General features: G+C 46.5%; 1 protein-coding gene across 1 annotated transcript in view; it reads left to right on the forward strand.

Moving 5' to 3' along the window:
- prkcbb (protein kinase C, beta b) overlaps positions 1–12,500 on the forward strand; it is an 86,342-nt gene that overhangs the window by 34,190 nt on the left and 39,652 nt on the right. Inside the window, exons 4-7 of the mRNA XM_030789855.1 lie at positions 873–984; positions 3,902–4,030; positions 8,097–8,253; positions 8,648–8,782. Coding sequence (XP_030645715.1) covers positions 873–984; positions 3,902–4,030; positions 8,097–8,253; positions 8,648–8,782 — 533 coding nt within the window. The remainder of the gene's footprint in view (positions 1–872; positions 985–3,901; positions 4,031–8,096; positions 8,254–8,647; positions 8,783–12,500) is intronic.

Below are 12,500 nucleotides of genomic sequence, written 5' to 3' on the forward strand. Positions count from 1 at the left end.
CGTGTGAGTGTGTGCGTGCGTGCATGTGTGTATGTGTGTGCGCGCGCATGTATGTCTGTGTGCATGTGTGTGTGTGTGTGCATGTGCACGTGCATGCATGTGTGCGTGCGTGTGTGTGTGTGTGCGCGCGCGTGTGTGTGTGCGTATGTGTGTGTGCAGCGTGACCCCTGGATGCCCCCCCCCTCCCCTCATCAGCCTGGCACTCTGCTCTGGTCCTGCCACAGGGCAGGGTTTAGGTGCCAGCGTGTTTTGTGTCCATCTCTTAGCAAAGCATGAAGACCTTGCCGGCTATGTTTGGAGAAGCCTTTTGTTGTGGTAATTGGTGGTGGTGGTGGTATGAATTGGAAAGTGAAGGTGACTGTTGTTGAATAGGGTCATTTGTCCTCTTGTGCGTCGGCCGAACTGAATACCTCTCACATTAGCTTTGTGTACCTACGCCCTTTCATCATGAATTAGAGCAACAATTCATTCTGTCACCCCCCCAGTGTATTAGCATCTTGTATATATTTGTGTATATAATTTACATTCTGAACACACATCAGTTTGCAGCCCTGTTTTAGTGAATAAGCCAACAGTCTAAGCGCACTCAGCGTTTTGGGTTTTACATCTACGGCTGCCGGAGGTCAGGCCAATGCTTTGACCCCCGGCACCTCCTGCTCGGGCCTGACCTCCTCCCCTCTGACTAGACCGAACGTGTGCCCGTTTCCCATCAGTAAATACCCGGTATACTTTTACATGTATTATATTTTAGCTGTGTTCTTGCTCACACTTACTTTGGTGATGTACTTGTTGGGTTTTAACGGTTGGTCTGAATGTACAGTGTTCAGAATAATGCCCTGAATGCTCTCTCTCTCTCTCTATCTCTCCTGTAGGACCCGCGCAGTAAGCACAAGTTTAAGGTGCACACGTACTCCAGCCCCACCTTCTGTGACCACTGTGGATCCCTGCTCTACGGGCTCATTCACCAGGGCATGCGATGTGACCGTACGTAATGCTGTCAGACCAGACGCTCTCTCTCACTCTCTCACTCTCTCTCTCTCTCTCTCTCTCTCTCTCTTTCACTCTCTCACTCTCTCACTCTCTCTCTCTCTCTCTCTCTCTCTCTCTTACACTCTCTCACTCTCTCTCTCTCTCTCTCTCTCTCTCTTTCACTCTCTCACTCTCTCACTCTCTCTCTCTCTCTCTCTCTCTCTCTCTCTCTCTCTTACTCTCTCTCTCTCTCTCTCTCTCTCTCTCTCTCTCTCTCTCACTCTCTCTCTCTCTCTCTCTCTCCCTCTCTCAGCTATGACTTGGATGCTTTTGAAGCACCTGATATCAGATTTGGTAACAGTGCCCTATCCAGTGTCAGTGGGGATGTCTCCCAGTGATTAGCCTATGTGAGTCATCTGACAGACAGGACAGAGGGAAGACTCACTCACCACCTCTGTGTAAAGCTATTTTCCATCTTAGACTGTCCCACCTCTTATCCAGTGTCTAACACATAAAACATTCAGATGACACAGGCAGATAGTGGCTGATGGTTTGTTTGTTTGTTTTTTCTTTTCCAAGATGAAAACAGATTTTTTTGTGTCAGCGCTCCTGTGAAACATGGCTGAACCACACATTAGATTTGTCATACTGACCGCCCCGTGTTTCTGCTTCGGTCAGACGTGCATCGTCACACACATCAGACAGTGTTTAAGCAGGGTGTCACACCAGTGCCTCTTACCTGATACCTGACACATTCCTGTTATGGCTGCAGACTGGGAGAGCTATAATTACCCGTCTTTAGTTTCACATGCGTGCACCTGTCTCCCTCCGCCCACTCCTCTGTTTGGACTGTTCTCTGGTTATTGCAAGCATTTCTGACTGAGTTGGAGGATGTGTGTGTGTGTGTGTTTGTGTGTGTGTGAGAGAGTGTGTGAGAGTCTGTGTGTGTATTTGTTTGTGTGTGTGTGTGTGTGTGTGTATGTGTGTGTGTGTGTATTTGTTTGTGTATGGTTTGGCTTTCTTCTGGTATTGTGTGGACCTTTAGAATAGAAACATCAGACACGTGGGGACCTCATAGGGACTTTTCCACACAGAGAGATCACGCACTTAAAACAGAAAGCAGCCTGCCCCTGTCTTAGTTCATTTATAATCATGATTAAGGTTATGGTAAGGTTTCTTCATTTATAATCATGATTAGGGTTATGGTAAGGTTTCTTCATTCTTAGAAAATGTAAAATGGGAGTCAATGGGAAGCCCCCACTACACTAAGACATAAAGACAAGCTGTGTGTGTGTGTGTGTATGCGTGCGTGCGTGTGTGTGTGTGTGTGTGTGTGTGTGTGTGTGTGTGTGTGTGATTTAGGCTCCTCTGGTAATGTTTTGTTCAAGCGTCCCCAGGATGATGTCGACCTTGTGGGGACATTTGTCAGTCTCTAACTTGGGATTTTAGTAAAAAATAATGCTTTGCTAAAAGACAAATGGCTAAAATCTGCCTTTGGTTAGTGTTAAGGTTTGGGAGAAGTCCCTATTGTGCTAAGACATAAAGACAAATGTGTGTGTGTGTGTGTGTGTGGTTTATGTTCCTCTGGTATTATGTGCACCAAATTTCCCCATGAGGATGTGAGAAAGCAGGGTGTCGCGGGGGCATTTGCTCATACACACTTGAGAAAACGTTTTTTCGAAAAGATGACTGGTGAGGCGGCAAAATGCGTTTTTGGTTGGGTCATGTTTATGGTGATGGTTATGGTTATTAATCTGTAGTTACAGTAAAATGCTCATGATTGGGGAGTCCCCACTACACTAGAATTTGCAGACAAGTCTGTGTTTGTGTGTGTGGGGGGGTAGAGACAGAGATAGAAAGATAAAGAGAGAGGGAGAGAGAGAGAAAGAAAGAGAGTATGAGGAACTGCCTACATTTAACAGGTGTGGAGTCTCTTAGGTGGTTTTTTGCCTTCCCTCTACATTGACCTTTGGCCTCCGCTCAGTTATCGTTTTTAATGTGTGTCAGTCCAACTCAGCACTTCTCACCGTTCCCCGTCCCGCTGCCAAATCAGAGTCCTGGACACATTTCTGCTCAGGCTTGACAACGAGAGCTCAGCCTTCAGCCAACGACAGCTTAATTTACCCAAAACTGTGGACACAGTGAGACAGGGCCTCACTCACCTGACTCTGTGAACACGGTGAGACAGGACCTCACTCACCTTACTTTGTGAACACAGTGAGACAGGGCTTAATTTACCTGATTCTGTGGACACAGTGAGACAGGGCTTCATTTACCTGATTCTGTGGACGCAGTGAGACAGGGCTTAATTTACCTGATTCTGTGGACGCAGTGAGACAGGGCTTCATTTACCTGACTCTGTGGACGCAGTGAGACAGGGCTTAATTTACCTGACTCTGTGGACACAGTGAGACAGAGCTTAATTTACCTGATTCTGTGGACGCAGTGAGACAGAGCTTCATTTACCTGACTCTGTGGACGCAGTGAGACAGGGCTTCATTTACCTGACTCTGTGGACACGGTGAGACAGGGTTTAATTTGCCTGATTCTGTGGACACAGTGAGACAGGGCTTAATTTACCTAATTCTGTGGACACAGTGAGACAGAGCTTAATTTACCTGATTCTGTGGACGCAGTGAGACAGGGCTTAATTTACCTGATTCTGTGGACGCAGTGAGACAGGGCTGGTGGGAAAGGCACTGTTACTCATCAGAGATGGTCGTGCTCTCTGCTCTCTGTGTGTGTGTCTATGTGTGTGTTTGTGTGCATTGGCGTGTGTGGTGTTGTAATGATTGTGTTTCTCTAACCCAGACCGCATGATGAACATTCATAAGGAATGTGTGTATGGGTTTCGTGTGTGTGTGTGTGTGTGTGTGTGTGTTTGTGTGCGTTGGTGTGTGTGGTGTTGTAATGATTGTGCTCCTCTCCTCAGACTGCATGATGAACATCCATAAGCGCTGTGTGGCCAACGTGCCCAGTTTGTGTGGCACTGATCACACTGAGAGAAGAGGACGCATCTACATCTCAGCCGAGATTAAGAACAACGTGTTGACCGTCAGCAGTGAGTGACCGCTGCCCACACACACACACACACACACACACACACACACACACACACACACACACATCCACACACACACACACACACACACACACACACACACATACACACACACACACACATCCACACACACACACACACACACACACACACACACACATACACACACACACACACACACACACACATCCACACACACACACACACACACACGTTTACATGTTTAATATCATTTAACCTGAAATGTAGAATACACTGTAATGAAAGAAAACACAAAATATAAATGAATGTTAACGACCAGACTAATGTAGCATCAACAAGTCATTGTTTCTCCGTTGGACCTGACCTTTGAAGTTCACAAACACATGATGAGTAATTTATGTCCCAAAACAGGAACAGAAAATAACGGGATTCTCTGTGATTAAGCTTTTCTGATCTCTCTGACTTTATAGATGCTTAACAGAGGGCATATGTTACATACATACATTCACATAGGGTGGGAGGTGGAACGTAAGGGGGTATCTTTGTGTGAAAACATCTGAACATTACTGCTTTAATGTTCATATTTTTGATGTGAAACAATATTTATGAATTTTATGTGTATAAATTTGCATTCCATTCGTAAGAATGATTGTATTTATGTAATTTTAAATCATAATATTCATTTGATTTAATTTCATTTGCACTTTTAATTGCACATGTTACCTGGGTATAGTTTCAGAGAGGAATTCCCTGGAAAGCGGTCGGCTCAGCTTTCCACTGATTTCGCCGTGTTTGTCTCCACCTAGTGGTGACCGCCAAGCAACACAAGTCCCTACAAAATGAGCTTGCGTATTTGAAGTCTCTGTGAGCTTCCTGGACTCTGTCATACATGTCGGTCCAATGAGAAGGAATCTGTTTGCGCATGGCCGGTACAGCGATAACGTGTATTAAGCGGGGTTAGGCAAGTCATGGCCAAGACAATCGTAATATCAGTTACTGTAAACTGCTTGTACGAGACAGCAAACCTTGGGAATGAAAGTTTTATGTAGATCAGCGGGATGGTATTACAAACTGTGAGGTAGACATACTGCGTCGTCTGTCAGCGACACCGGCCAGATGTACAGATAGAAAGCTTTGTGTCTTTTAAATGTAGAGGATTCGCTCGTCCATTGACGGACACTCGCACATGGAAGTCAGTGTTATGTGTAACGGTCCTGAAATTAGTTCCTCGGAGCAATATATCATGTACTTACTTGTGCTGACACTGACGCTGGTTTTTTGACTTTCATCCAAGTTTTTCTCTTACATTGTCATTTTCTCACAGATACAGAGACCCCCCCTCCCCCCCACTTTCTAAATGTGATGACCAGTGGTTTCCTGGCTGTCAGATTCACTCTTCACCTGTTCCATTCAACCAGTCATACACATCATGCACAAAACTAATGTTTCTATTACCAACGTTCTCTCTCTGTTCTATGTATTATTAGTGTCATCAAATTCCTATAATGACATGCAAAAAAAGGCAAAATACCCTTGTAAAGTTTGTGGGAAATCAGCGTTGACACCCATGTGGAGTTTCAGAGACAGTAGTCCTGTCACCCTCTGTCCTCAGGACTGCTGTATTCAATCCCACTGTGAAACAGTCTGTCATCCTACTACCACACAGGGTATCACTTCGTGCAAATCTCTATGTATGCAAAAACTGCCCTGGCTTGGCCCGATTCGAACAAATGAATGTTTTTTAACTGTTAAATAAACGTGCTCCCGGAATTTGGCAGAGAAAGCGCATCTGCCTATCTCTGAGTGCAAATTAAAACCAAGGCCGTTCATTTGCATAATTAGACAGGCTGTATCCGCAGGTCTAAAGGGCTAGCCTATTTTTATCCCAACTGCATCCAGAAGATGGCGCTGCTGTCTTTGTAAAGTTATCCCCAACTGCTTGGCAAAGGCTGGGCTTCTCACTGCTGTAACAGAATGTTAGCTTGTCTCCTCTGTGTGATGTGTGGGACTTCAGGCCCATGTGATAGTTGGAAACAGCTGGACACATGGAAACATGCTGTTGTATAGACCGCTTCAATCCCAGTGTAGCCTGTATGGTTTGGCCTCGCGCTTACGTCTGGCTAGTTACTGCGGATCGCTTTGAATGATATTTGCAAAGCTAACAAAATGAAATCGATTAGGAGTTTATGTTTGGCTTTCATTTCTGAGGGTTTGTAAATGTCAGGCAGTGCAGTGAGGCCAGGACAAAAAGAAATGCATTTCATTGCCTCCCCTCTCTCTCTCTCTCTCTCTCTCTCTCTCTCTCTCTCTCTCTCTCTCTCTCTCTCTCTCTCTCTCTCTCGACACACCCATATCACAGGCCCGAGGAGCTGTGTGCGCGTGCGTTGAATCGGTCGCTGACACTGAGCGCCAACGTTCCTCTCATGCCCGACCTTCGACCGCCAGTCTCACTTTCCAGCCCAGCTCCTGCCTTCGGGCGCACGCGACTCACCTCTCGTTTCTCCACGACTTTAATGACGGCTCCTTGGCTTTTAAATGTCAGATGAAACGAACACTCTCTCCGGTCTGAAGAGCTGGGGTCCTCTCACGCTGAACTCGTATGATGGCCCGCGTGCGCGGACTTTTTTAATCCGCCGCGGCCGCCTATTCTAATTGAGCGACGCGCAGAGGAGCCCTGTTCGGCTGAATGTACAGTAAGATGAATGAGGACAGTTACTGTCAGTCACCTCAAAGACCTGTCATTTAAAGCTAATGAATGGCCGAACGGCTGAGCGGTAATGGAATTGCCGTCTGCCTTTTGAATGGTCCTTTCCATCTCATCTTTCTCCATCTCCCTCTCTGTTTGACCGCCACAACTCTCATCTAGCTGATGAAGTGGTGTGAAGGCCGCCAAGTGTGTTGAGTATGTTGACAGAGGTAATTATCAGGCGAGTTGCTGTGCGTGAGCTCGGATTAAATCAGCATAACGGATCTCGGTGGCCTGGCGGACTAGCGGTACCACGCGCTCATGGCTTTGTATTCTTTTTCTTTCAGTGATGTAGGCTGGGAGTACACATCCACCGTGCTGCGTTGTGCTGTGCTGTGTTGTGTGGTGTCGTGTTGTGTTTTTTAACCAGCCATAGGGGGCGCTGTGGTGCAATTATCCACATATTTTTCCTTAAACACTTCGCTCTGACCATACCTAGAAAATCTTATGGCGTTAAGAGTGTTGGGCAGGGTTAGGCACTCGCATGGCGTTAAGAGTGATGGACAGGGGTTAGGCACTCGTATGCTAATAACGCGGCTGCATTCTGAACCACGTGGGTGGCACGGCTGTGCCAGTCACTGTGGGTAAACCCGCTTATCTTAACACATGTTAGTTTCCTCTGTTATTTAAATTACCAGCGCCAGCACAGAACAGCTGAATGTCACAGTACGGGATGTAGCGTCGTCATCGAAATATAGTTCCCCTCACCCCGGTCTTCAGTCCTCTCTTTCTCATTGGCTCGCAGGAAAAGCGTGGTTGTGTGTAGCTGTCATTAGAACAGTGACAGCTGTAACCGTATCCACACACACACACACACACACACACACACACACACACACACACAGTGCGTTTATAATTGCAGGCGTATTGAGGAGACAGAGAGGACTCAGAACAGAGGCAGGGTACAGTCTCTCTGCTGCAGTACCAGCGCTCTCTTAATGAGGGACTGGGTTTTTTACCTCCGCACGCCTTATGGAAATTACACCCCCACCGCAAAATCTCAAGGCCCCCGCGCTGCCTCCAGGGGCTAATTGTTGTGCTGGTCAAGTGCTAAGGTCAACCCCAATTACCGGACTCATAGTACAGCTCTTTCCACAGTCCACACTCATTTTCTGCCAAACAAGAGCAGAGGACAAAAGCCAGAGAAATTAGTCCACACAGCCACCATCAATTTCAATTAGATCCCACGTTCTTCTTCATGAGCGGATTGTAATGTGTGTGTGTGTGTGTGTGTGTGTGTGTGTATAAGCCTTTTACAGGCGCCTGTTGTCCTGTTTGTATGAGTGGTGCAGCATGTTAGGGGTAATAGCTATGTGCTCTGTTGTTGTGTTTGCTCAGTCAAAGAGGCGAAAAACCTGGTACCCATGGATCCAAACGGCCTGTCTGACCCCTACGTCAAGCTGAAACTCATCCCTGACCCAAAGAGCGAGAGCAAACAAAAAACCAAAACCATCAAGTGTTGCCTGAACCCAACCTGGAACGAGACCTTTACATTGTAAGTAAAAAGAAAAGAAAAGAAAACAAAAAAAAAACAAAACAAAAGAGAATTTCTCCTCTGAACCAAGTGTGCCTCCCTGAACAGCTCTGAGTGTCTGGTGTATTGTTTGTGTGAATATTTCCAGGCTTTGCCTCAAGGATCAGGGATTTTTCATGTGAGAAACATAATGGAAGAGCCCTCTGGTTTTCTTTTATTTGTTCCAACTTCATGGCATTTCTCTCCCTCTCTCTCTGTCTCTCTCCCTCCCTCCCTCTCTCTCTCTCTCTCTCTCTGTCTCTCTCCCTCCCTCCCTCTCCCTCCCTCCCTCTCTCTCTCTCTCTCTCTCTCTCTTTCTCTGTCTCTGTCTCTGTCTGTCTGTCTCTCTCTCTATGCCGTTCTGTCTGGTTGGTAGCAAACTGAAGGAGCCTGATAAGGACCGTCGTCTGTCAGTGGAAGTGTGGGACTGGGATCTGACCAGCAGGAATGACTTCATGGGCTCTCTGTCCTTCGGCATATCTGAGCTGCAGAAACAGGGAGTGGACGGCTGGTGAGAAAGCCCCTATAATATTATAATCTTCAGTCTTTTCACACACACACACACACACACACACAAGTACATGGCCATGAATGTCACACACACTCACATTCTCCCTGTGCCAGAGAAAATGTTTACATATATACAGACACAGAGATATCATGGGCTAAGCAATTGTTTATACATGAGTCACACAAACACTCTGCACACACTCACATATACACATGTAAACCAGCATTTGCTCATTTGGTGTGGTCAAGCATTTGGGCATTTGGTATGGTCAAGCATTTGGGCATTTGGTATGGTCAAGAATCCAAACGATTTACCTAGATTCTTTAATTCCTTCTCTCTGGACCTGTGTGTGATGGGGTTAAGGGTGAGGTGTGTGTGTGAGTTGGGGTTAAGGGCATGGTGTGTGTGTGTGATGGGGTTAAGGGTGAGGTGTGTGCGTGATGGGGTTAAGGGCATGGTGTGTGTGTGAGTTGGGGTTAAGGGCATGGTGTGTGTGTGTGAGTTGGGGTTAAGGGCCAGGTGTGTGTGTGAGTTGGGGTTAAGGGCATGGTGTGTGTGTGATGGAGTTAAGGGCATGGTGTGTGTGTGTGATGGAGTTAAGGGCATGGTGTGTGTGTGAGTTGGGGTTAAGGGCATGGTGTGTGTGTGATGGGGTTAAGGGCATGGTGTGTGTGTGAGTTGGGGTTAAGGGCATGGTGTGTGTGTGATGGAGTTAAGGGCATGGTGTGTGTGTGTGATGGAGTTAAGGGCATGGTGTGTGTATGAGTTGGGGTTAAGGGCATGGTGTGTGTGTGAGTTGGGGTTAAGGGCCAGGTATGTGTGTGAGTTGGGGTTAAGGACATGGTCACCTTCCCACGTGGATGGCGGACAGCATGTGGAGTACAGTATCAGAGCAGAGAGAGACGTCTTTGTCAGTGCTCTCTCGCAGGCTCCTCTGTGACTTGGTTCAGTTCACTTTGCTCGAGATGTTGGCATGTGGTTTCAGGGTGCAGAATGTTACAGTTGGGTTAGATGTCCAGATCTAGTGATATGCCAGAAGATTTCTAACGATTCAGAGTTAGAGAAGAGATATTCCAACAGATCCATTATGATCTCTCAGAGTAAGAGAGTTATATTCCAACAGATCCATAACGATCTCTCAGAATTGGGAGTGGACCTTCTAGCAGATGTGTAAAGTAGAGGAACTGAGAGTTAGAGGGTGGACATGCCAGAAATATATGGTTGAGTTCTTGTGTTCAGAGCTAATAAATGATGAAATCAGCCTGAGAAAAACTCTTTGTGATATTACCTACTGTGAATGTTTTAGTGAGTGCACTGAAAAGATGTCTTGTCTTCTCTCATGCAGAACTTTCTTGCTTTAATTAGATTTTTTTTCCATGTTTTGACCTTTTTATTTCTCTTTTGTTCAAAAGACACTTACATTTCTCCACACCATATTCTGTTAACGTATTGTGTTGGCATGCCCCCCCCCCCTCGGCGTACGTGACCGTGTAGTCTGCTGTAACGAGATGTCAGTGCGGGAGTCAGAGCAGAGGGAGCCAGAGCAGAGGGAGTCAGAGCAGAGGGGGTCAGAACAGAGCAAGTCAGAGCAGAGGGGGTCAGAACAGCGGGAGTCAGAGCAGAGAGAGTCAGAACAGAGGGAGTCAGAGCAGAGGGAGTCAGAGCAGAGGGAGTCAGAGCAGAGGGAGTCAGAACAGAGGGGGTCAGAGCAGAGGGAGTCAGAACAGAGGGAGTCAGAACAGAGGGGGTCAGAACAGAGGGAGTCAGAACAGAGGGAGTCAGAACAGAGGGGGTCAGAACAGAGGGAGTCAGAACAGAGGGAGTCAGAACAGAGGGGGTCAGAGCAGAGGGAGTCAGAACAGAGGGGCGGTGGTATGAGAAGTGCTGCTGCCACCTTATAGGCACTCCGCCACAAAAAAAACAAACAAACAAACAAATAACCAAACAACAAAACACATGATGGCTGATTAAAAAAAGGCCGGCCTGGGGCGGCTGGTCCTCTCCTAGTCTTACACACTCTGACATTTTAAAGAGAGCATCACACAGCTGTCACGTGATTGGTCACATGCTCACAGCCATTGCTTTTCTGCCTTGGTTTGAATTTTACACAGCAAACTCTGTTCACATATAGCATGCTAACATCCTGCTACATACTGAAGAAGCCCTGCGAAGTTAATCACAGTCCACTAGTTAACCTCAGAGATCTGATAGGCACACCTTGACACATGGTATCCCTTAGACAGACAGTCACCGAAAACTGGAAGTCATTAGTAAGGCTATTCAGCAGACATCACAGGCTTCTTGATGTACCATTGTTTAAAATATTCCTAAAGTTGTTGAATCTTTTTTCTTTTCTTTTGAGTTAGTGAAGACCTGCTTTGAGAAATAGGAAACTCTATGTCCCAGACCAATCTTGTACGAGGTTGTCAATCAGATCCTACTTTTCCAATGACAGTGTGTTAGCTTACTTTGCAATTGGGGATTGTTTCTCTAATACAGAGAGAGAGAGAGAGTGTTTGTGAGATGCAGATACTTCGAGGAACTGGTTAACGCCAGTGTGTGTGTGTGTGTGTGTGTGTGTGTGTGTGTGTGTGTAGGGCATTAAGCAAAACCCTGTCATCGATTATTTCATCACCCGTAACCTCTTCAGCACCAATTAACGCATCTCTTTTATTCATTTCCATTAAGGACCCCTTCCCTGGCCGGGAAAGCGATCAATGGAAATGCAGTGAGTGAGAGGGAATGACATCCCAGTGTTTACTGAGTGAGTGAGAGGGAATGACATCCCAGTGTTTACTGAGTGAGTGAGAGGGAATGACATCCCAGTGTTTACTGACTGGGATGGACAGGAAAAGGAATTTTGACTGTACAAACGCTCCTTAACGTCTGCCCAATATCTTCACTGTGGCAAACTCTGGAAGTCCTGCCAAGTCGCTTACACACACACACACACACAGAAACACACACACATACACAACTCATAAACAACACAGTGTCAAACGAATAAGACAGTCTGTTCCGAAATGACGTAATGTAAACCTTTTCCACACGGATTCAGTGAGAAATCTATCAGGGGCTCTTTATGCCAATTTATGACTCAGATGTTCATTGTTCGTCTGGCAGATCTGCAGATTACGGTGAAATTTCTCCTCTGGTGTCACCGAAGATTTGCGTCCTATGGGGAAGCAGAAATGAGAGAATGAAATGCAACAGAATATGTCATTTTTCTGATGTGCACCAGAATGAAGCAGCTGTAAAGCGGGCAATGGAGCAATGACTCATCATAGTTACCTAATAAAGCTCGTTCTGAGTGGGCTCTGCTCAGGGTAAAGCAGATCTCTGTCTGTAGACCTGGTCCTGTTAGGGTAAAGCAGATGTCTGTCTGTAGACCTGGTCCTGTTAGGGTAAAGCAGATCCCTGTCTGAAGACCTGGTCCTGTTAGGGTAAAGCAGATCCCTGTCTGTAGACCTGGTCCTGTTAAGGTAAAGCAGATGTCTGTCTGTAGACCTGGTCCTGTTAGGGTAAAGCAGATCCCTGTCTGTAGACCTGGTCCTGTTAGGGTAAAGCAGATCCCTGTCTGTAGACCTGGTCCTGTTAGGGTAAAGCAGATCCCTGTCTGTAGACCTGGTCCTGTTAAGGTAAAGCAGATCCCTGTCTGTAGACCTGGTCCTGTTAGGGTAAAGCAGATCCCTGTCTGTAGACCTGGTCCTGTTAAGGT

This window comes from Chanos chanos, chromosome 13 (assembly GCF_902362185.1).
Source record: "Chanos chanos chromosome 13, fChaCha1.1, whole genome shotgun sequence".
Classification (NCBI taxonomy): Eukaryota; Metazoa; Chordata; class Actinopteri; order Gonorynchiformes; family Chanidae; genus Chanos; species Chanos chanos.